We start from the raw sequence: 23794 nt of genomic DNA, 5'->3' as shown, positions 1-23794 counted from the left end.
CTGACATTTGTGACCCAAGAGAGGGAATGAATATTCATGCTCCACCTCTGCATCCGTCTTGAAAGAATGCCCTGAGCCACAAATCACTCCTTAAAACTGTTGACAGATTGGTGGAGCATGGGAGCTATGGTAAGGAACAGGAAACTGCTGCAGGGATGAGAAAATTAGCGATCATTGATCCTCAAACATTTAAAAAGGTCTTCCAGGGTATGGGAGGCAATGCAAACATTGTACACTGCTTTCTTTTTAAAACCTGCACCCCAGAACCACACCTCCCACAATGCCCAACTACACTTCAGAGTGCATGAGCATCATGGGAAATGCAGGCCCAAAATATCCGGGGTGCCAAGGCTTCCGAAAGCACAAACCCCCTGTTGCCTCTGCTTTGAGGAAGCATGCCTATGGCTGTTAGACTTTGCAAAGCCTCAGAATGCAGAACATGTAAGGGCCCCCATGGACCTAGAGTGGTGAACTGTCCCCCACAGCACTGGGGCAGCTTGACTCAGAAACCTAGAGAAGCTAAGTGCACAATTATCAGTATTACTGCCCTCTTCTGGTAAAGAGGTATATGTGCTGCTGTACAGAACTCAGTGTTCCCATGTGGTCCCCCATTCATCCACTAACCAGGTCTAAACCTGCTTAGCTTCTGAGATCAAGCACATACAGGGTGGTGTGGTGTGGCCATAGGCTATCTCCACTAAGGCAACTCTGATGCTGTAGTCCTGGGCCATCTCCAAGAGCCAGGCAAACAAAACTTTACACAAGCTTCCCAACCAGAGCCCTTTCTCCTCCACTCATGGAGAACCTCATCTGCTCTAAGCAATAAGGACTAATAGGATAGCCACAGGCTGCAAATAAAGTGCCAGCTTATGCTGTTGTCTGTCACCCACAAACAGAAGTAACCTTGTTGTTGTCTCTGCAGCAGGTAGCAACAGTATTGTAAAGCAGCGCATGCTGTATGCCAACACTTGGGAATGGTGACTGCATCCGGTGTTCACAGTAACTGAGGCTACAAATAGTGGACAGGAGAGCCTCTGACTACCCCATTAAGGCACAGACACCTTCTCCTTCCTGGCAATGTATCCTCCCAGCACCTCATTGTGCTAAGCATAGTGAGAGGAAGATCCTTGGACGACCTCCTTAAGGTATTGCTGAAATATCCTCCAAATTAGTGATCAGATGATGTGAAGCATTCACAGCGGTGTCAATATCTCAGTCTGTGATCTCCTGGGGAATAAAAATCAAGGTTGCAGGGTGCTTAGTTCACATTCACCCCCACAACACTGTGGCTCCACACTCGATGAGGTCCATTCGGAGTGACCAACTGACAAAAATGTATTTCGTCCTGGCCACATACATTGCTCTCTTTTTTTTTTCTTTTTTTCCAAAAAAAGATAAAGAAAAACAAAAACGCATTCCTTCCCAAAAAAATCTTCAGTGCCTTGAGGCTGGCGGCAGCTTTACACAAAAATACCCCAAGCTTCAACATAGGCAAAGTAGACCAGGATGTGCATGTACTCACAGTGAGGGCAGCAGAGACCCAGTTACACACCGTGTATGGCCACAGAGGAAGAGGAAACCAGCTGCAGACTGCCTCCACTGATTAACCAACAGCTCCATAGTGATCAGAGGAAGCCTGGGCTGGCCCCCTCCCCCCACACTGGAGCATGCAAAACCACCATCTCTAGTGAACTACAAGCGCCAGCAAGCATCTTTAAGGGGAGAAAAATACAGCAAAAAAATCACCAGCCAGCTTCATCATTCATACTGTAACCAAAGCGAGGAAATAACCTCCACTGGAATACGGCATATGTGGCAGTTTTAGCTGTCAAGTAATGGTGTCAGTATGAAATGCAGCAATTTATACTGCAATGTAACCCCCAGCACCAAGGGGAACCCCCCATCCAGGGAGATTTACAGCCCATAAGAGGGGTCTTCTTACCCAGGAGAGAGGCTGAACCTGGGAAGGCCACAAGGAAGGATAACATAATTTTCAAGGTGTCCGGAGCGAGGACGAAAAAAAGAACCTCCACCAGCTACTGCCTGCCTTTTATGCTATTTCAGGGATGTCCTATGGGGGTCAGAGGGGCGTAGTTGACCCGTAGTATGATGGCATGACGCAGAGCCAGGAAAAGGGATCTAGCAGTTTATATTTACTAAAATAATTTCCTTTCCATGTTCTGTGTACTGGGGGAGATTAGATATAGTGAATGCAGAGTCCTGGGGAGATTAGATATAGTGAATGCAGAGTCCTGGGGGGATCAGATATAGTGAATGCAGAGTCCTGGGGAGATCAGATATAGTGAATGCAAAGTCCTGGGGAGATCAGATATAGTGAATGCAGAGTCCTGGGGAGATCAGATATAGTGAATGCAGAGTCCTGGGGAGATCAGATATAGTGAATGCAGAGTCATAGAGAGATCAGATATAGTGAATGCAGAGTCCTGGGGAGATCAGATATAGTGAATGTAGAGTCCTGAGGGGATCGGATATAGTGAATGCAGAGTCCTGGGGAGATCAGATATAGTGAATGCAGAGTCCTGGGGAGATCGGATATAATGAATGCAGAGTCCTGGGGAGATCAGATATAGTGAATGCAGAGTCCTGGGGGGATCAGATATAGTGAATGCAGAGTCCTGGGGAGATCAGATATAGTGAATGCAGAGTCCTGGGGAGATCAGATATAGTGAATGCAGAGTCCTGGGGAGATCAGATATAGTGAATGCAGAGTCCTGGGGAGAAGATATAGTGAATGCAGAGTCCTGGGGAGATCAGATATAGTGAATGCAGAGTCCTGGGGAGATCAGATATAGTGAATGCAGAGTCCTGGGGGGATCGGATATAGTGAATGCAGAGTCCTGGGGAGGTCAGATATAGTGAATGCAGAGTCAAAAGGAGATCAGATATAGTGAATGCAGAGTCCTGGGGGGATCAGATATAGTGAATGCAGAGTCCTGGGGGGATGGGATATAGTGAATGCAGAGTCCTGGGGGGATCAGATATAATGAATGCAGAGTCCTGGGGGGATCAGATATAGTGAATGCAGAGTCCTGGGGGGATCAGATATAGTGAATGCAGAGTCTTGGGAAGTACTGCGGGGAGGGCTGCGCCCTGAACCCACCCAGTTGTGTGATAATAGCAAATTAATATTCGCTGGTGTCTTCCTGATTCTCCCCCCTGCCAATTAGGAAGCAGGTCCTGAGACCCGATTGGTCAGGAAGTTTTAGGACTCTCAGCCAATCAGGTCTCAGGACCCAGTTCCTGTTCAGCCGGGAGAAGAAGTAACAGCCCAATAGCAAGGAGTAGGTGGAGAGCCGAGCGGCAGCCCTACCCCGGATCTTTCTCATCTGACTCCTAAGGTAAGGGGGCCTCTGATCACCGGTGTCCCGTTCGGCTCCCACGGGAGATGGGGCTGTCATTGGTTTGCCGCCCCCCCCCCCCCCAAATTTTGAGCACCAGCCACCTCTGACAGTGACAGTGCATATTTTTATCACTGGTCATTGTATTAGTGTCACTGATTCCCACAAAGTGTCCGTTAGTGTCAGATTGTTCACCGCAATATCGCAGTGCTGCTATAAGTCGCTGATCGCCGCCATAGTATAAGTAAATAAAATAAAAATTCCGTGATCTATCGCATAGTTTGTAGATACAATCATTTTTACAAACCAATCAATTTATGCCTATTGGGATTTTTTTTACCAAAAACATGGAGCAGAATATAAATTTGCCTAAATTGATGAAGAAATTTGATTTTTTCCTTTTATTTTTTATTGGATGTTTTATAGAAAAAAAGTAAAAAATATTGTTTTTATTTTATTTATTTTTTTTAATATACTTTTTTTGTTTATAGCACAAAAAATAAAAAGCGCAGAGGTGATCAAATACCACTTTTGGGTACAGCGTGGCGCGACCACACAATTATCAGTTCCTGCCTCCCCCTTGTAGGTGAATGACATCAATACTGTACTCCTATGGACACCCACTCACCTGCGGGCGCTCTGTCCCCATCGAGGGCCGGCTATGGGGTGGGTGGCCATCTTTGGATCTGCCTGGGACAGCTGGTGGGCCTGGCGGGCGGGGTTACTGGGTATCCGCAGGTCCAAATGCCACATGGTCGGGCAGGCCGAAAATTTAGGCTGCGCCTTTGCGGCCTACTAGCTGGTACTTGAATGGGGCGGCCCCAGTTGCGATGGCTGAAGCCGCCTTTGTTTTCCAGGACATCCAACTCCCCTCCTCTCCCCTGGCTAATTGCAGGTTCCCCGCGGTTCGCGATCCCGTGGCCGAAACTTAAGGCTGCAGCTTTGCAGCCTACCAGGCCGCGCGGACGAAAAATGTATTTCTGGTAGAGCAGCTCTGAGGGGGAGAACAGGGTCCCAGCAGGTTTAGCTGCCTTTCCTAGTGGCACTGTGGGGGTAGCCTGCCACTTCTTCCCACATTATCAGCGGGTCGTCCCCATTAGGGGGGTCCATTTGTGGCCTCCTCTGCGGATCTCCTTGAAAGGGTGCCCAACGGGGACCCCCTTGTGTGGTCCGGTCGGTTGGCCCCCTTTGTGGGCCTCAGTTGGTGGGGCTTGAGTCGCCGACCCTCTGTGAGGGGTAAGGATGGCGTTGGGCATTGGCTTAGTGAATGCTGCCCCTGCCCTCTCCTCAGCTCCTGCATTTGGCTCTTTCGTTGCGGATGGGACCACTCTACGGGGTCTGAGTCCACCATTCCCTGACCCGTCAGACAGTGAGGATGATTCCTCCATGGCTGCTGCGCTGCACAAAAAAGGCGCTGGTAGATGCACTGATTGCGTCAGTGCAGGAGCCATTTATGTTGGGGGATGCAGCCAAGGCTGTTCCCTTTGTACACACAAGCCGCCCCGGGCGGCTATGGTGTTCTCTTATCCGGCTTATTTTGACAATTGTGTCTATAGGTGCTGGGTGCGTCCAATATGACCCTTGATGGTTCCAAGATGCTTTACTGTCCGGTATACCTTTGAGGAGTAGTTTCTGAGAAAGTGGACGGTCCTACTGGAGGCGGGTTCCCCTATTACCAGGTTGACTAAGACAACCATATTTTTGGTGGCGGAATTCCCGGCTTTTAGAAATCCGGCTGACAGTCGGGCAGAAGCTCTAAGGCCCGTTACATGTTTACTATGGCTGGTGCCTTATTGCGGCCTGTTTTGGCCTCCACTCTGGTGTCTCAGAAACACTTATGGTGTGGGGGACGCTTTTGCATCTAGCCATGGGGGGGGCTTCAAGTTTCCCCCACCCATGGCAAACTGGCAGGTCAGTTGGTCCAGGGTCCATAGTTTATCTGTGATGCATTTTGGATGCGGTTCCCGTGAGTCTCTAAGCTATCTTTCTCAGCAGAGGTGCTTAGGCGTATTTTGTGGCTGTAGTGTTGGTCTGCGGCTCAAACCTCCAAGAAGGCCCTGACTCAATTGCCTTTTTTAGGGTGAGTGCCTGTTTGGGGCTACCCTGGAGGACATCATTTGGAGTCTGACGGGGGGGTAGGAATACTTTTCTTCCAAAGTCTGGGAAGGGGAAGGGGAAGGTGCCTCACCGGCGGCGTGGGACTTCCTTTTCAGCCCATAAGAAGTTTTTTCGTCCCTCAGGGACTTTAGAAAAAGGTTCGGAGCCCCTCAAAGCCTCTTCAGGAGGCTTCTAGCTGCCTTGGTCTGGCAATCAGAGAGCAAGCTTCTCCAGACAAGCTAACAAAGCATGAAGGTTTGCCCCCATCCATATCTGGGGTGGGGGAACATCTTAGTTGGTTCCAGGGCCATGGACTTCCCGGGTCAGCAACCAGTGGGTCCACGAGGTGATTGTATTCGGTTCTAAGATAGAATTCCGTTCTTGTCCTCCAGAACGGTTCCTTCCTTCCAATGTGCACTTGCCCCTGGATTAGCTGCAAGCTCTGTTGTGAGCAGGGCAGGACTTCTTGTCCCAGGGTTTGATTTTTCTGGTTCTGGTGTCTGAACATTTTTGGGGGTTTTATTCATACCCTGTCATGGCATCCCTGCTTTAAGGGGGATCCCTGGCTTCTTTAGATGTCAAAGATGCCTACCTGCACCTTCCAATTTGTACCCGGCATCAGCGTTACCTCGCTGTGAGAAAGGAGCACTATCAGTTTGTGGCATTTTCTTTTGGTCTAACCTCCGCTCCTCGGTTCTTTACAAAAGTGCTGGACCCGGTCTTAGTGTATCTGCGTCGGGGGGGATTGCTGTGCTGGGGTACCTGGATGACCTCCTCTTGGGAGCAGAGTCTCCATCGGCTCTGATGGCTGATGTGGAAATTACTCTCCAGACTTTGCGGGAGATGGGGTGGCTTCTAAATTATTGGAAGTCTGCCCTGATTCCGACCAGGAGATTGGATTATCTGGGGCTGACTCTGGATTCAGCTCTAGCCGGAGTGTTCCTTCCTCTGGAGAAGTTGCATTCTGTGATTCAACTGTTGCTAGCCCACATGTGGTTGTCTCGTTGGGCGCACATGTGAGTGTTGGGCCTGATGTTGTCCACCTTCACAGTGGTTCAATTTGCACAATTCTACACGAGACTCCTTTAATAGGAGCCAAGTCACTGGACAAGGTGGTTTTTCTGAGTTGGGCAAGAAAGTGTTCTATGGTCTGTTGGCTGCGCCCCACGACCTTGCTACAAGGTAAGTCCTTACTACCCTTGTACTGGACAGTGGTCATGACAGATGTCAGCCTGTCTGGGTGAGGAGGGGTCCTGGGACTGAACTCGGCCCAGGGTTGTTGGAAGTTGGAAGAGTCCAGATTGCCCATCAATGTCTTGGAACTTTGAGCGATCAGGCTTTGCCTGGATCATTGGACGGAGCTCCAGGAGCTCCTGGCGTGGTTTCAGTCGGACAACGCCACGGCCGTGGCTTATGTGGATCACCAGGGCGGCATGAAAAGTGTGTTAGCGGCAATCTTCGGTGGGCAGAATGGTTCGTTCTGGCCCGCTCCGCCGTGCCCATTTCCGGGGGGAAAATTGGCAGGCAGATTACCTCCGTCATCAGGCGTTTAGATCAGGGCTAATGGTCCCTTCATCCGGACGTGTTTCCTCAGATTTGTCTGCAGTGGGGCACCCCCGAGGTGGATCTGTTGACGTCTCGTCTCAACAGAAAGATGTCGATGTTTGTGGCCAAGTCGCAAGATCCTCTGGCAGACGCTACAGACACTCTGGTTACTCCTTGGAGCCGGTACCATCTAATTTACGCCTTTCCTCCACTCCAGCTTCTTCCATAACTTCTACGCAGGATCGAGGCCAAAGGGATACCGGTCATTCTGGTGGCTCTGGACTGGCCTCGCTGGTCTTGGTACGTCGACCTGGTGTGACTGCTCGCCGACATCCCCTGGAGGCCTCGATTTAGGGATGATCTGTTGTCTCAAGGGCCGATCTTCCATCCTGTTTTACGGTCGCTAACTTTGACAGCCTGGCTGTTGAGAGCCAGGTGCTGAAGGACAGGGACTTGTCTGGCTCGACGATTCCTACCATGTTAAAGGCGAGGAAATCTACATTTCAAAATCTTTATCATTGGATGTAGAAGGCGTACATTTTCTGGTGTGAGGTTCGAGGAGTCAATCCTTGTTCCTTTTTGATGGCTCAGGTTCTGGCCCTTCTTCAGTGGGTTGTTGTTTAGAAACTGGCTTGAGCACCGTGAAAAGACCTTTGGCTTCTCATTCATTGGTGCGTACATAAGTTCAAGGGGTTCGTCATTTGATTGAAGTTCCTATTTAACAAAATATAATGTAACCAGGTATGGTAGTGGACTCTTAAAGGTAAGGGGGGGGAAAAAGACAAGTGTGGAAATAATTCTCCCAAAGCCTGGATGTGGGGATTTAAATGTGCCTCTATATCAACAATAAAATAAATTAAACTTTAAAAGAATATTTCATATTTATTAAACATTACAGACAATGAATATTAAAAAAGAGATACAGTCATGATAAAGTGTAACAATGCATGATAAAGTGTAACAAGTGCCTTACAATTCTTTGGAATCCCCCCCCCCCCCCCACTGATGGCCCAATCCAGCCTGATCCCTCACACCCCTCATCCGTTCCCCTTCCTTCCTTTTTCTATTCCCCCCCCCTTTTTTTTTCTTTCTCTGCTCATTCATTTTTATTTCCATCAATGATTTTTTATTAATTTAATATGTTCTTTGTATTATGTTTTGTGTGGATATATCATGTTTGATGTATACTGATATGTATTGTTATTTATTCTAGATACTGTGACATTATAAAAGCTTGTTTGATATGCATGTATCTTTGGATCCTGAAGAAGCTCCTTAAATATGAGCGAAACGCGTAGATCCAAAAGCAGATCATATGGTCCACATTTAGGTCATGTGACGCGTTGTATACATGCATTGTTACACTTTATCATGACTGTATCTCTTTTTTAATATTCATTGTCTGTAATGTTTAATAAATATGAATTATTCTTTTAAAGTTTAATCTTTTTTATTGTTGATATACAGTAGAGGCATTTAAATCCCCACATGCAGGCTTTGGGAGAATTATTTCCACACTTGTCTTCCCCCCCCCCCCTTACCTTTAAGAGTCCACTACCATACCTGGTTAGATTATATTTTGTGTACCTTACCCAAGGGGACGGTGCCAGTAATCTGATAGACAGACTATCTCTCTCCATACAATTTTTCCTCTTTAACAGTTTGCCTTACCCAAACTATATGACACAAACTCCTTCGTGATTGGAGCTACCAATTTTTAAGTAATAACCCATAGTCCTATATCTAATACAGCTTTATAACCATAACAGGGCTGGCAATTAGTACTAAAGGGAGAAACCATTATGAAAAGACATTCAGACAGCAAGAAAACAGCATTAGGCAGATACTGGGATTTATATCCCTACACCCTCCTCCTGTGGCAGGGCCTATCCATACCAGTATAACAGCGTTGGGCAGATATTCCAGTGCAATTCCACTGCAAGACCAGGCAAAGTGCATTCTCTCCTACCTGGATGGTTCACACCACCATGTTGTTGTGGTTTGTGCTGAGGACAAGCAATGAATTCTCTAGTTTTTATCAGCGCAGTGCAGTGCCATGCAATCAATTGCTTGTGTAATATTTCAATAAAGTTGTTTAAAAACAAAAAAAGGAAACGGTGTGTTGCGCTGTGATTGGTGTATCAGCACTGCTTCCATCTCACTGCATGCAAATGGCTGCGTTGTAATGCAATTGGTGGTGTGTCTCTGAAGATCCATGACAAAAGCCAGATTTCCCCCTTACATGCTGACTATCCCAGGAGAAAGAGAAGATGAGTCAATACAGACTTTGTATTATATGAACTTTAACATCTCCATTATTTGACAATTTAGGCTGCACTGCTGACCATCTACAGCGATACCGCATCCCATCCATAACAGCTCAATGGGTGAGATCCTGGCAGTATGGCCTTCCATGGAGATCCCCCGGAGGAGGACACAGCAATAGTACCGCACTTATAATATATAACCTCACATTCCATCCTGATGTGGGTTTGTTGCTGTATGGGGTTCTGTACTCAGGCTAGGTTCAATGGGCTGCCATGCCTCCTGAAATGAAGGGAAAAGGTCCCTGATCCATTGTAGAAACCGCAGCCTGCACAGGAACCGCACGTTTAGTGGGATTTCCAGTCCGGGAGCAATATTCAGTGCATGCAGTGTGCCGCTTATTGGCCGCACGCATCCAGTGCATTTCTTTCTGCGGTTGGTTACGGCTGCGGGAATAGGGTGTGGACCCGCATCCAGGACCCCCTGCACAGATGTGAACCCATCCTTACTATTCAGGTTCTGTTATCTTTTCACCATAATACACAGAACTCCTCCATATTAGACTCCAGGTTCTCCAGGGTGTGTAAAAGGAACTGTCTGTGTTGCCTTAAAAACAAACCGAAGTGCCTCATATGTATTCTACACCCAAATCTTTATTTGTCCTTTATCATTACAGAGAGAGAAGATAACACCGGAGCCATTATCACCGCTGTGGTTGTGACACTTCTGTTGGTGTTAATTCTGGGTTTACTGGCTTTCCTCTACTTCAGATTTCTAAAGAAAGGTAAGGAGTGCGCAGTTCTATTTTATTTAAATTTGTGACCTCACTAAGGTGCCATAGGGATCATAACGTCAGTGAAAAAATAAATGCACCCCATGGACATTGGGGGATTGTTTACATACTTGAAAAAATGAATGTTAGACCTGTACCTCTAGCAGCAACACGGAGTTCACTCAATCCCAGAAATTATAACAGAAAAGCTTCTCTTCAGCACAATCATCATAAAGGAAACATATAGTTTATAGATGGGATTTACCCCAAGGTTAGCACTGGCCTACTCTGGTTGTTTGGCAGCTCCCAGCACACGTGCACCTCAGACAGGTCTCTCTTCAACTCCTACTTACCACACCTAGTACTAAGGACTTCCAGTTTTATGTGCTGCTTCCTGAAGGCTGCTTAACTCTGTAGGGACCCCAGTCCCTGTTGTCAGGAGTGGAGGTCCTTTTCCCACCCGAATGTCACTGCTGGTCTCCAAAATGTTGGGTCCCAAATAAGTCTCTACTAATACTAAGAGAACTGCAAGTCAGTCCTCTCCTTTACACGACTCCCCGGAATTCCTCACTCATCTCGGATGAGACCCCTGAGTACACACACATTTCCCTTAAAGGGACTATAACCCAAATATTGGTGCCACATAGCACATGTTCAGGACCCATTCTTGGCATCCTGTACATCTCCCCCCCCCCCCCCCTTCTCAATGCAGAGGTGTTGGAGGAAAAATTCAAACCCATAAAACGTACTTGAGAGAGAGGGAATCGAGATTTTGATGCTGTCTCCCATGTCTATGCTCCACTACAAGGTTGAGCTCCTGGAGCGAAAGGAACCTTCTGGTCACTCTGGCATTTGTCTGCTTGTTTTATCTCATCCAGATCAATGGGGCATGGTCTGATACCAGGCAAAACATCCTACCTAGCAGAAAATACCACAGAGAGTCCAGAGCCTATTTGATGGTGAGAAACTTTCACTCCGCCACAGCGTAATTCTTCTCCTCCACCATCAGTATCCTACCGAGAAAAACTATGGGGTGTTCTTCCCTATTGACCAATTGAGACAAAACTGCTGCTAACCCCCCCCCCCCTACTTGAAGCATCTGTCTGCACCACAAACTCCTTAGAAAAATTAGAAGCCACGAGCACCAGATGCTGGCTCAATGCCATCTTAAGTTTCTGAAAAGCTTCTTCAGCATCCGCATTCCAATTTATCGTCACTGACTTCCTTTTGTTAAGTCAGTTAATGGTGTAGCAATGGTGTAGCAATGGTGTAGCAATGGTGGCAAAGTTAGGGACGAACCTCTGGTAGTAGCAAACCTAATTCAAAAATGACCTGACCTGTTTTTTGGTTAGGGACCGGGACCAGGTCTGTTTGGCCTCCACCTTAATTATTTGCAGTTTCACTAGCCCCCTACCACAATGTGTCCGAAGTACTTGGCTTCCTACATCCCAATTGCACACTTCTCTGGATTTATTGTAAAACCTGCTTTCTTCAAGGAGTCTATGACTACCTGAACCCAGGGAAGATGGGGCTCCCAATCAGTACTGAAAATGACAATGTCATCAAGGTAGACCAAAGCGTATTTTTGATAAGGGTGTAATGTTTTGTCCATTGCCCTTTGGAAAGTGGCCGGGGCAGAGTGTAAGCCAAATGGCATCCTTTTATATTGAAAGTGGTCTTCAGGGGTGGAAGCTGTTTTCTCCCTGGCTTCCTTGGGGAGGGGAATCTGTCAGTACCCTTTTGCGAGGTCCAAAGTGGTGATATAAAAATAAAAAGTGTGTTTTAGCGCCCCGACACGTTTCGTTTAATAAGACATTATCAGGGGGACCTCTAGTGTCAACGTCCAACATTTTGTTGAAAGCTCCTCAAAAGTTCTTCATGCCTTGGTTCTCAAATAGACTAAATTGAGAACTGGAAGTACTCGGCTGCCATTTTGCCAATGATACGGAACCAGAAATAGCACCTCCGCCATTTTGTTGTAGGTTGAAGGAGCAGTCCGGTTGCCATTTTAATGGAGATACAGCCATCAAATATTATAGAGAGATGGACAATGCTCATATGAATACATAGCGCGGTGTCCCCAATTGCCAAAATCAAATTACTTCTCCCAAATAAAATATCGGGCATGAAGAAACTACAAAAAGTTGTCGGACATTGACACTAGAGAACCCCCTGATAACGTCCTATTGGAAGAAATGTGTCGGGGAGGAAATACTAGCCGCTTCTCAATTATGGGTCAGCAGCGGCTTCCAATGTAAGCATTTTATACAATTGTTTGGTTTTATGTGTACTTGCACCCGTAATTAAAAATCCTATACTATGAGGATTACTTCTGGCTCCTGGTGAGCTTTATTTATCATAGTCATACCCTGATGAGAAGTGCCGCTGGACATACTTACTGGGTTCACTCTTCACTGGATGACAGACACATATCTAAGGCGTTCATGCTGCTGTAACGACAGCCATCATTTCTGGTGAGTGTTCACATCACTGGGGCGTGGTGGCTGACCTTGGAGCACTTTGTTAAATTTACATATGTTCACTTCAAGATTAGAAGAGGTGTTTATGATGGTTCCTTTGTATTGCTGGACTGGATTTTTTATACAAGTCTTCATCTTCTCACTGGAGTTTGCACAAAAGTTTTTTTCTTTTTCCATCATGGAGGATTGTATTTTTAATGAAGGACTTTTTTCTTTCACTTTAAACTGACTGCTTTTTCATCTACTTTTGCCGCTACACAATTGCTCGCACAAAGTGGTGATATACCGGGTGGGACCCAACCTCTCAATTAATATACCCGGGGCATCAGATAGGCATCAAATTTGAAAATGATATTAGATTCCTAAAGTCATTGCAGAAGTGCAGGGTACCGTTGGGTTTTGGTACCAAAACAATTGGACTCAACTACTCACTTTGTTACTTTTCAATGACCTCAAGCTTAAGCATTCTTGTCACCTCTTTAGATGTCACCTCTTTAGAAAGCACCAGGCAATCCTGAAAACATTTCTCTATTTCTCTGCAGAAACTCTTCCGCTTGTTGGGTTTGTGGCAGAGTAGCAGCAACCTGCACCAGGTCAACTCCTGCAGGGTCCCCTGAACTGACACCTACCACAGCCGACACCTGTTCTCTGTCTCTTCAGGGTTTTAACAAGTTTACATGATAGTTTTGATACAGTTTCCTATTCCCAGGCTGGTGTACCTTGTAGTTCACATCACCCTCTTTTTCCACCATTTCAAACGGTCCCTGCCACTTGGCCAAAAACTTGCTCTCTACTGCGGAGATCACAACAGCCACCCAGTCTCCCAAATGAAACTGTCAGATTTTAGTTGACCAGTTGTAAACCCTCCTTTGGGCATCCTAAACCTTCTGGAGATGCTTCCTCACTAACTGCATCACTCTAGCCACCCTCTCTCGCATTTGGGAGATATGTTCCACCAATGTTTTGTGCGGTGAGGTTTCACTTTCCTATGTTTTCTTTACCAGATCCAGCAACGTGTTTTTGCCCATACACTAGCTCGAATGGTGAGAAGCACGTGGATGCCTGTGGAACCTCCGGGATGGCAAACAGGACAGGGAGCAACATGTCCCAATCCTTCCCATCTTTCTGGACCACTCTTTAACATTTAGGCTGGGTTCACACATATGCGAAGTGGATGTTTCCCCCCATCCAATTTGCATGACAGGCGAGTGTGACCGGCTCTCAACGGCTGCAGGCCGCATTCAGGAAGGGTCCTGTGCATCTTTGGGTCTGATTCAGGTGTGAATTCAGGCAAATATTCAAACCGGATTTGCACCTGAACCAGAGAACAGGGATGCACTGGACCCCAGGCACAAACCCACGGCCGCATATGTGTGAACTCCACCTGATTTCATGGTTTTATTAAACCTTTCAACTAAGCCATCTGTCTGCAGGTGATAGACAGACATCCTCAACTGCTTGATCTGAAACAATTTGCACAGGTCCCCAATAACCTTGGACATAAAAGGGGTACCCTGGTCCATCAGTATCTCCTTGGGAAACTAAGTTCTTGAAAACAATGGAAACAATTCTCAGGCAGTGGCCTTAGAGGAAGTTTTACATAAAGGGACCCCTCCTGGATTCCTAGTAGCATAATCCAGGACTATTAATATATATTGGTGCCCCCTTGCTGACTTTACTAGGAGATCCATAGCGACCCCTTGAAATTTCTGTAGTGTGACACTGGGGTGGTTAAATTACAAGTGGGATAGGGTGCACAGTACCTTTTTACTTCGGCCACCACCCCCCCCCCCCTCTGGCCAGTAAAACTGGTCATTTATCCTGGCTTCTGTTTTTTCAGCCCCCAAGTGTCCTCCCAATGCGTCATTGTGGGCTAGGTTGAGGACCACTATATGACTGGAGAGCAAGCAATTGCTCTACAGTTTCCCATCGGATTTTAGCCACTTTATAAAGCAAGTCCCCAATTAGAAAACTAGCCTAGAGGAAGTTCCTCTTCATCCTTCAACATGACCTGCAATGCAGAAACCCCTCCCCCTTGGAGGTCATATTTTGTCTTGAGACCGGGAACATAAACATCATCATTCACAATATTATTTTCAATGTCATTACCATCAGTAGGTACCTCAACATTAGGGGTGTTTGTCATGGATGGTTCTGGACTAGAACCCTCAACATTTGGCCCTGAAGTCCCCAATCCTCTTGGCTGTCCAGGAAATCCATTCTGTACCATTTTCCAGAGTTCAAGAAACAATGGACAGTCCCGCCCCAATATAATATCATGTATCAAACATTTTACCACCCCAAAATTCTTGTGTCACAGAGGTATGGCAATAGAGACCGGGATCAAGGGGTACTCCCTGGGGTCCCCATGGAAACATACCACCCTTAGAGTCTTACCTACTGAGCCAAGTCTCCTGATAACCCTGGCATGTATCGGTGTCACCATGTTGCCGGAGTCCAGTAGAGCCTTGGCAGGGAGGTGTTTCAACCACACTTCACATTCAAACTGAGCCGCAGCCAGGTTAAGATGGGTGGCACATGCTCTTTGGACATAGAAAGAGGCTCTTATGCCAGCCCTACACTCCATGGGCTCCTGCTTGTCATGGAAATTAATAGGGCTTGGAGCATAGAAAACCGCTTAATGCGCGGAAGATTAATACGCACCAAACATTATTAATAGCTTGTTGTAACGCTCCTGCCTTTTTGTTCTAGTGTGCTGGATTTGCAGCTGCAGAAACTCCACTCAGTAGTCGTGTAGAGATGTGTTGAATTACCAGATCCAACTCTCCAGACTCATCATTGTGGCCCGGCCTGCTTCAGCATACAAATACACATACACTCAATAAGATGTTCCTGGAGTGATAGGATGTATACGGTAGTATAGAGGTGATGTGCTGAAGGGACAGGCGTGAGCAGTGATAGTAATGATAAGCACTTGATAGTAATGTTCAGGAGAGTAGTAGATGGTAACAGGTAGAATTCAGATAGGTTAGTAATCATGTATGGTAACAGGTGGTAGGGGACAGCAGATGATATATACCGGAGAGACTAACCTAGTGCAAGAATATAGATGGTAGTAGACTCAAGAGCTAGCAATCTATGTAACAGTGCAGATGATAGAATAGTAATGCATAGATCGTAACAGTCCTTAGTGTGCAGAAGTAGATAGTGTAAGTTTGTTATGGAGGAATCCCCTGTGGGGTACTTATCACTAGTGAGGTTAATAAGCAGAAGGGTCCGGTAGTAAGAGAGTGATCCGGTAGCGAGATACGGGATCAATAGCGAGGTTCCGGTCTGTTCCAGGTAAGGGAATTAGCTGGAGGCTCCGGCAGCATAGGACAAGGCTGTTAAGCATGCGGTTTGAACGAACAATGTGTGAGAGAAAGCCGGCGATTGAAATAGCCGCTCAGAGCGGCGCTCAGTGATGATGTCATGCGGCTTAAAGGTATTTGCGTTCCACCTAACTAAAAAGGTGGGACGCAATATGCAAAGGAAAATGGCAATAAGGGTACCAAAGGTACCAGAATCTTACACTTGTACTGAAAAGTACAATTGTACTGCTCTTTTGCATAAGGATTTTCCAAGCGCTCGGCGACAAAAAAGGAACAGACAAGCTGATTAATTTCGATGCCATCTGCCAGGTCTCTCTCCGGATATGTATGTGTGTGCATGTGTGTGTCTGTGTGGGTAAGAGCAAGTGTTTGTGTGTAAGAGTTTCTGTGTGTCTGCATGGATGAATGGCTGTGTGTGTGTGTGTGTGTGTGTGTGTGTGAGAGCCTTCCTGTGCCTTCTTGGTTTATTTACAGCAAGTGAACAAAAGGGAGTTACAGGGAGTGGCTTCAAGACCACCAATCACAGAACACGTATACATTCAAAAACACAATAGAAACTGTGGAGTACATGCCCATGAATGGACATGAGCAAACAAAGGGCTCAACTGCCACAAGGAGCACATGGCTTTTCATTGTTCATTCATGTCAATCCATAAACATGAATCCATTACATGTTAGTGGGTCCAATCATACATGATTCACATATAAAGCATATTTGATAGTGACCATTCTATTTGTTCCAGTTGATGAGGTTTTATCTGCATAAGATAATAGCAGCAGCCCCTCAGTCACACCGATCGGATGTGACTAAAAGGTGCCATCTATTAATCTAAGAATGCTAAGAATTTCCATATCACAAACATATCTCAGCAGTACAGGGCCCCGAACTGCAGACAAAGATCAGTACGATGGACTCTCTTTGCTACTAGTATTGTGTCATCTCATCCAATGGAAGGTTTTCACCAACAAGTCTTTCCTGCAATGACAGTTAAAGCGATAATCACTGTAAAATAGCGATTATCGGTAAAACTCGACACTGGGAGACATTATGACTATTTAAACTAAAGAAAATGTCCACAACCAAAATTTCCACAACATGCTGAAGTAGGCATTGTGCCTTAGTATGTCCCCAAGACTGGCATCGCCAATACTGTATGTCTCCTATTCTTGTGACAGGGATCGACCTCTCTGGGTCTGAGGAAGATGAGGCAGGGTTTTGGGTTCCAGCGTTTGGCAGGGCTTCCCTCCTAGGTGCCACAGCGGGCCTTGCTGCCCTTGGTGTGGGTTCCCGACACTTGGAAGGCCCGAGCAGGTCCTCCACCACTGTATATTTTTTGACTAACTCCACCAGCTGGTCTGCCATTGTAGGGTCCCCATGACTTACCCACCTCCTGCTCCACCATTTGAGGGCCTGTTAACTTTTCTTAAACAGCCATTTCTTGACCAGCTACACCAGTTAATACATCTAGTACCTTGGTAGCTGGTCAGGTTGGAACCTCCAGCTTTGCACCCACTGCTGTAGTCACCCCAAGGCGGACCGGGATCTTTGCCTTCAGTTGCTCATAATCCCTGATGTGCTTGGTTGGTAGGTCAAAGTAGACCTTTTGGGGATCACTGGTAAGACACAGGGCAATAATGCCAGCCTATTAGTCATGGGACCCTGCCTCTCTTTGCTATCCTTTCAAAGGTAGTCGGAAAGGTTTCCATATCATCGCTGGGTGTCAGTTTCTTCAAGAAATGGCTGGACCGCACGGATACTTGGTTGCCAGGGGTAACGGCCACTTGCTCCCATCCTTGAGCAAGAAGCTGCACTGCCTCCTGCAAGGCAGCCACTTGTGCTTGTGTGGTTTCCTGCTGGGCTGTAAAATGGGCAACCAGCAGCCGAGTGTTTTCTTGTTGCAGAGCTACAGCCTGTGCCAGGGCCTACTTTTGTTGAGCCATTGCCTCATGATGACAATTCACCTTCATGGAGGCTTGCTACTGGGGCACGGTGGCTTGCACAAGTGCCTTGATGACCTCCATGTCTTGCAGTACCTGAACTGACTTCACCCAAGACATGCAACAGGTACACTGTCTCTTTAAATGTCAGTTTCAGTTTTAAATGGCTTTTGCGGCTGCAATGCACTGTGCCTGCATCCTCCACCACTTGTTCAGTGGTAAAGCTCCTCGGAACCACGTGTAAAGGCATTTATCTTAAACATAAAGGTTTTATTTTTCTTTCAAAGCAAACAAAAACAGCACTTCCAACAGCAACACGGAGTTCACTTACCGGCGTCTCGGATCGCAGGCAGAATCACTGCGATTCTGCCCGCAATCCCGAATCACTGCATGGGGGATGCCCATGCAATTCCCGTGACTTGCAATGGCACCCCAAACGCGGCACGATTTTGCCTGACAAATCACTGTAAAGTCACGCAAACAGAATAGCGGGACGCCTGTTGCCCAAAAGAAGTTCTTATACTTTTTTGGGGCGAAAACCATCCCTCGATTCTGTTTGCGTGATTTTACCACGATTCGTCAGGTTGGAAATCGTTGCAAAATCGCACTGCGTTTGGGGTGCCATTGCAAGTCACTGGAATCCTGCGATTTGCAATGATTCGGGACTGCGGCAGAACCGCAGTGATTCTGCCCACAATCCGAGACTCCAGTATGTGAACAGAGCCTGAATTCCAGAAATTATAACACAAAAGTTTGCTTATCTTCAGCACAATCATCATAAAGGAAACGAAAAGTTCATAGACGGGATTTACCCCAAGGCTAGCACTGGCACCGACCCGTTTTATGTGCTGCTTCCTGGTGGTTGCTTAACCCGATAGGTTAGTCAGGAGTGGAGGTCCTTTTCCCACCTGAATGGCACTCCAGACCTCCAAAATTCTGGGTTCCAAATAAGTCTCTACTAATACGGAGAAAGGTCTCTCCTTTACATGACTCCCCCGGAATTCCTTACCCATCACAGGTGAGACCCCTGAATACACACACATTTCCCTTAAAGGGACCATAACCCAAATATTGGTGACACATAGCACCCGTCCAGGATCCATCCTTGAGGTCCTGTACAAAATATGTGTTTATGTGTATATACGATTTATATAGATATATATATATATATATATATATATATTGTACAGGTCGTAGAGGGTGGGTCCTTGAAGGACGCTATATTTCCCCTCTGTTTGGGCTCTGGGCCCTTTAAGGGAGCAAAAGGGGTTAACTCATTGATCAGAGGAAGTGGGTTTAAGAAGGACAGGAAGTTGTAGATTGGGTGTGGTGGAGCATAGAGGAGACTGTGGATGGTGAATGTGGACTTTTGTACAGCCGAGAAGGTGCATGTCAGTGTGCTGACTGGGAACCTATTGCCAGTGGAAGCTACCCTCTTCAAAAGTTGGGACTGTTTGACTGCAAAAGCAGCTCTGAACTCTTCAAGTCGGTGAGACTGTCTTTTCCTTGTTGTGTTTCTTTTGCTGCTATGAAGCCTGTTTAAGTTAATAAACATTTCTTTGGTTGCAACGCCTGTGTCCTGCGATCCAGCTGATCCCCCAAACATTACAAGTGGTGCTCGGATGCGGGCAGGACTGAGTAACAGGCACAAGAAGAAAAAAACATTTTTTTTTTTTTGCATTGGACTGAAACTGACATTTAAAGGGACAGTACACTTGACTTATGTCCTGGGTTAAAGCCGCACTAAAAGCTGAAACAATGGAGGAGCTAATTAAACAGTTATCCCTGGCTAATATGCAAGCGCAAACTCGTCATGAGGAAGCTAATCAGCGCTTAGCAACCCAGCTGGAGGTACAACAAGCTCACCACAAAGAGGCTCTGGCTCAGCAACAAGAAAGTACTCACCTGTTGGTAACCCAGCTGGCAGCCCAGCAAGGAGCTATACAGACTCAGGTGAAGGCTTTACAAGAGGTAGTACAGCACCTTTCCCAGAGTCATGAACAGGCAGCGGTTACCCCTAGCAACCAGGTGACGGTGAGGGCCAGTCATTTTCTGCAGAAGTTGTCTCTGAGTGATGATGTAGAGGCATTTCTTGCTACGTTTGAGAGGACGGCAGAGAGAGAAGGGTGGCCCCAGGACCAGTGGGCCGGTCTCATTGCTCCTTTCCTCACCGGAGATCCTCAAAAGGCCTACTTTGATCTACCACCTGAAGAAGCGAAAGTCTATGAACGATTAAAGGCAGAAATTTTGGCTCGTCTGGGGGTAACTACGGCTGTTCGGGCCCAACGAGTGCACCAGTGGAAATATTGTCCAGACCGGCCACCAAGGTCCCAAATGCATGACCTGGTGCAACTGGTAAAAAAATGGCTGCAGCCCGAGGTGTTGTCTGGCCTCCAAATTGTGGAACGAGTTGTGTTGGACCGATACCTGAGGTCCCTGCCAGACGACCTTCAACGATGGGTCAGCCATGGAGACCCCACAACAGTGAACCACCTTGTTTAGATGGTGGAACGATATACGGTAGTGGAGGATCTCCTTGGCCCTACCAAGCGCCAAGGCCCCAGCACGTCTCGGCCGGTTCGGCCAACTGCAACCGCTCGGATTGAAAGCCCACGGAACCCTGGAGCACCAATTCCACAAGGCCAGGAGTCACTCCTTGTGCCTCCTCAGAGGCCTGTTTCTGCTCGGAAAGTGGGGGATATACAATGTTGGCGGTGTCATTCCTGGGGCCATACCCGGGCACACTGCCCACTGCAAGAAGAGCCCATGGAATGCGGGGTCCTCCAAAAGGGGTCTTTTTATGCCCATAAAGTATGCACAACACATCTGGATCTTGGTGAGGGGAAGTTCGAGTGTGAAGTTCGAGTAAACCACCTTCCTGCCAGGGCTTTGTTGGACTCAGGAAGCATGGTGACCCTGGTTCATCCTAGAGTTATTGGGAGAATCGGCCCAGTAAGCAAAACTTTACGGGTCGTGTGCATTCACGGAGACACTAGAGAGTACCCTCTCATCTTGGTGTCCATCTCCACGGCATGTGGCACTGGTACTCAAGAGGTGGGGGTGGTTGAAAACTTAGTGCATGATGTGATCATAGGACGAGACTGTCCGTTGTTTGCAAAACTGTGGGAACAAGGACAACCACATGAATGGCCCAGAGACTGGGGAGAAACGTCCTCTGTTCCTGCTGTTGAGGAAAGTAATCCTGAACTGCCAAATTTTGTGAAGGTTGAACTGGATAAAAGTAATGTTGAAACTGTTGAGGATGCCAAAATACATGGTCCACAGACCAACCTGAATACTGAGGGGGGGGAACCTTCTCCTCTTCAGGTGATGCTGGGGGAAGAGGAGGAGGAAGTGGCCTCTACCCCTGCTCTACCAGATTTGGGTGTTACCCAGGGGGCATTTGGTACTGCTCAGATGCAGGACCCCACTTTGGCCCGGGCACGGGAACAGGTTGTGGTAGTAAATGGGGTTCCACAAGAGCCAGGGGCAAATGAGCGATGGCCACACTTTGCAGTATGCAATGAATTGCTTTATCGGGTTAACCAAATAAGAGGAAATGTGGTAGACCAATTATTGGTACCCCAACAATATAGACGGAAGGTTCTTGACCTGGCCCATAATGATGTTTTAGGGGGACACCTAGGAGTGGAGAAGACAGAAGCACGAATCACCGACCGGTTTTACTGGCCAGGTCTGAAAGCGGAGGTAAAGAAATACTGTGCCTCCTGTCCCACCTGTCAGTTAACCGCTCCGGTGACTCACTTCCGTAGCCCTTTGGTCCCTCTGCCTATAATTGAGGTCCCATTTGAAAGGATAGCGATGGATATAGTGGGTCCCTTGGTAAAGTCTGCTCGAGGTCACTCCTATATACTGGTGATCCTTGACTATGCCACCAGATATCCAGAGGCGCTACCCCTGCGGAATACCTCCTCTAAGACTATTGCTCGGGAGTTATTCCAATTGTTCACACGAACTGGATTTCCTAAGGAAATCCTCACGGACCAGGGCACTCCGTTTATGTCGAGGGTTATGGCCGATGTGTGCAAGCTGTTTCGGATTAAACAGCTGCGCACATCAGTATACCATCCCCAAACAGACGGCTTGGTAGAGCGCTTTAATAAGACTCTGAAGTCAATGCTCAAGAGAGTGGTACAAAGAGATGGGAAAGACTGGGACTGCCTGTTACCAGCTCTCCTATTTGCTATTCGGGAAGTGCCTCAGGCCTCCACGGGGTTTTCACCCTTTGAGTTGGTGTATGGGCGGAGACCTCGTGGATTGCTTGATTTTGTTAAAGAGGAATGGGAAAGTGAACCTATTCAGCATAAGAGTGTTCTTGAATATGTCTCCCAAATGCAGGAAAGGATCATGAGTGTGATGCCCCTGGTTAAGGAACATTTGCAAATAGCCCAGGAGGCTCAACGGAGGGTATATAATAGGGCCGCTAAAATAAGGCACTTCCAAGTGGGGGATCGAGTGGCGATACTGATTCCCACTGTGGAAAGTAAGTTCTTGGCCAGATGGCAAGGTCCCTTTGAAATTGTGGAAAAAATAGGGGAGGTAAATTATAGAGTCCACCAACCAGGCAAGAGGAAGCCGTATCAAATATATCACGTAAACTTGTTAAAGCCCTGGATGGACAGGGAACCGGTGACCTCCCTGGCTGGTGTAAGACTTGAACCTCAGGTTGGTGTGGAGAGTGTCCAAGTAGCAAATACACTGTCTAAAATCCAAAGTCAGCAAGCAAAGGAGTTCTTGCAGAGAAATAAAGAAAAATTTTCAGACTTGCCAGGTCTTACTACGGTTATCGAGCATGATGTTATCACGGAACCAGGGGTCAAAGTTTGTGTCCGGCCGTACCGTATCCCGGAAGCTCAGAGAAAGGCCGTTTCAGAGGAAGTAAAGAAGATGTTAGACCTGGATGTTATTGAAGAATCGCAGAGTGAGTGGTCAAGCCCAATCGTGTTGGTACCAAAGCCCAATGGGACTCTGCGGTTCTGCAATGATTTCCGTAAACTTAATGAAGTTTCAAAGTCTGATGCCTACCCTATGCCCCGGGTGGATGAGCTTATCGAGAGACTAGGCCCAGCCAGGTATATCACCACCTTAGACCTTACTAAGGGGTATTGGCAAATCCCCCTGACTAAGGCTGCCAGAGAGAAAACTGCTTTTTCTACCCCAGAGGGGAGTTTTCAGTACAAAAGAATGCCTTTTGGACTACAAACTGCTCCAGCCACCTTCCAGCGAGCAATGGATAGGATTTTACGACCTCACCGAGAGTATGCCTCTGTATATTTGGATGACATAGTCATTTTTAGCAGAGACTGGGAATCACACTTGCCTAAAGTCCAGGCAGTGCTGGACTCCCTTTCGAAGGAAGGGTTCACAGTGAATCCAGAAAAATGTGCGTTGGGAATGGAGGAGGTGAAATACCTGGGGTATATCGTAGGTAGAGGGCTGGTAAAACCTCAGGTCAACAAGGTAGAGGCGATACAGAACTGGCCCCGCCCCCTAACAAAGAAGCAGGTACGTGCATTCCTGGGCATAGTGGGATACTACAGGAGGTTTGTACCCAACTTTGCCACATTGGCGGCTCCACTGACTGATCTGACTAAGGGTCGGAAGTCGGTCATGATTGAGTGGAATGCAGACGCTGAAAGGGCTTTTTTGGAGCTTAAGTCAGCACTGTGCCAACACCCTGTCCTGATAGCGCCAAACTTTTCAAGAGAATTCATTGTCCAGACTGACGCTTCAGATACAGGGTTAGGAGCAGTCCTGTCACAGGTTGTTCAGGGTGAGGAGCACCCGGTAGTCTTCCTCAGTAGGAAGCTGACACCAGCGGAGAAAAACTATGCGATAGTTGAGCGAGAGTGTTTAGCCATTAAGTGGGCCTTAGAATCCCTCAGGTATTATCTCTTGGGGAGGAAATTTAGGCTGATTTCGGACCATGCTCCTTTAACATGGATGAGACAAAGTAAAGGGACTAATGCCAGGATTACCCGTTGG

General features: G+C 47.2%; 1 protein-coding gene across 1 annotated transcript in view; it reads left to right on the top strand.

Annotated features, from left to right (window-relative positions):
• The window catches only part of LOC309543506 (uncharacterized protein), a 194277-nt gene that overhangs the window by 44013 nt on the left and 126470 nt on the right, over positions 1-23794 (top strand). Inside the window, exon 4 of the mRNA XM_082275981.1 lies at positions 9943-10050. Coding sequence (XP_082132107.1) covers positions 9943-10050 — 108 coding nt within the window. The remainder of the gene's footprint in view (positions 1-9942; positions 10051-23794) is intronic.

This window comes from Pelophylax lessonae, assembly GCF_965119305.1.
Source record: "Pelophylax lessonae genome assembly, contig: HAP1_SCAFFOLD_146, whole genome shotgun sequence".
NCBI lineage: Eukaryota > Metazoa > Chordata > Amphibia > Anura > Ranidae > Pelophylax > Pelophylax lessonae.
Note: the sequence above shows the minus strand (reverse complement) of the source record. Positions and strands in the feature narration are given on the sequence as shown.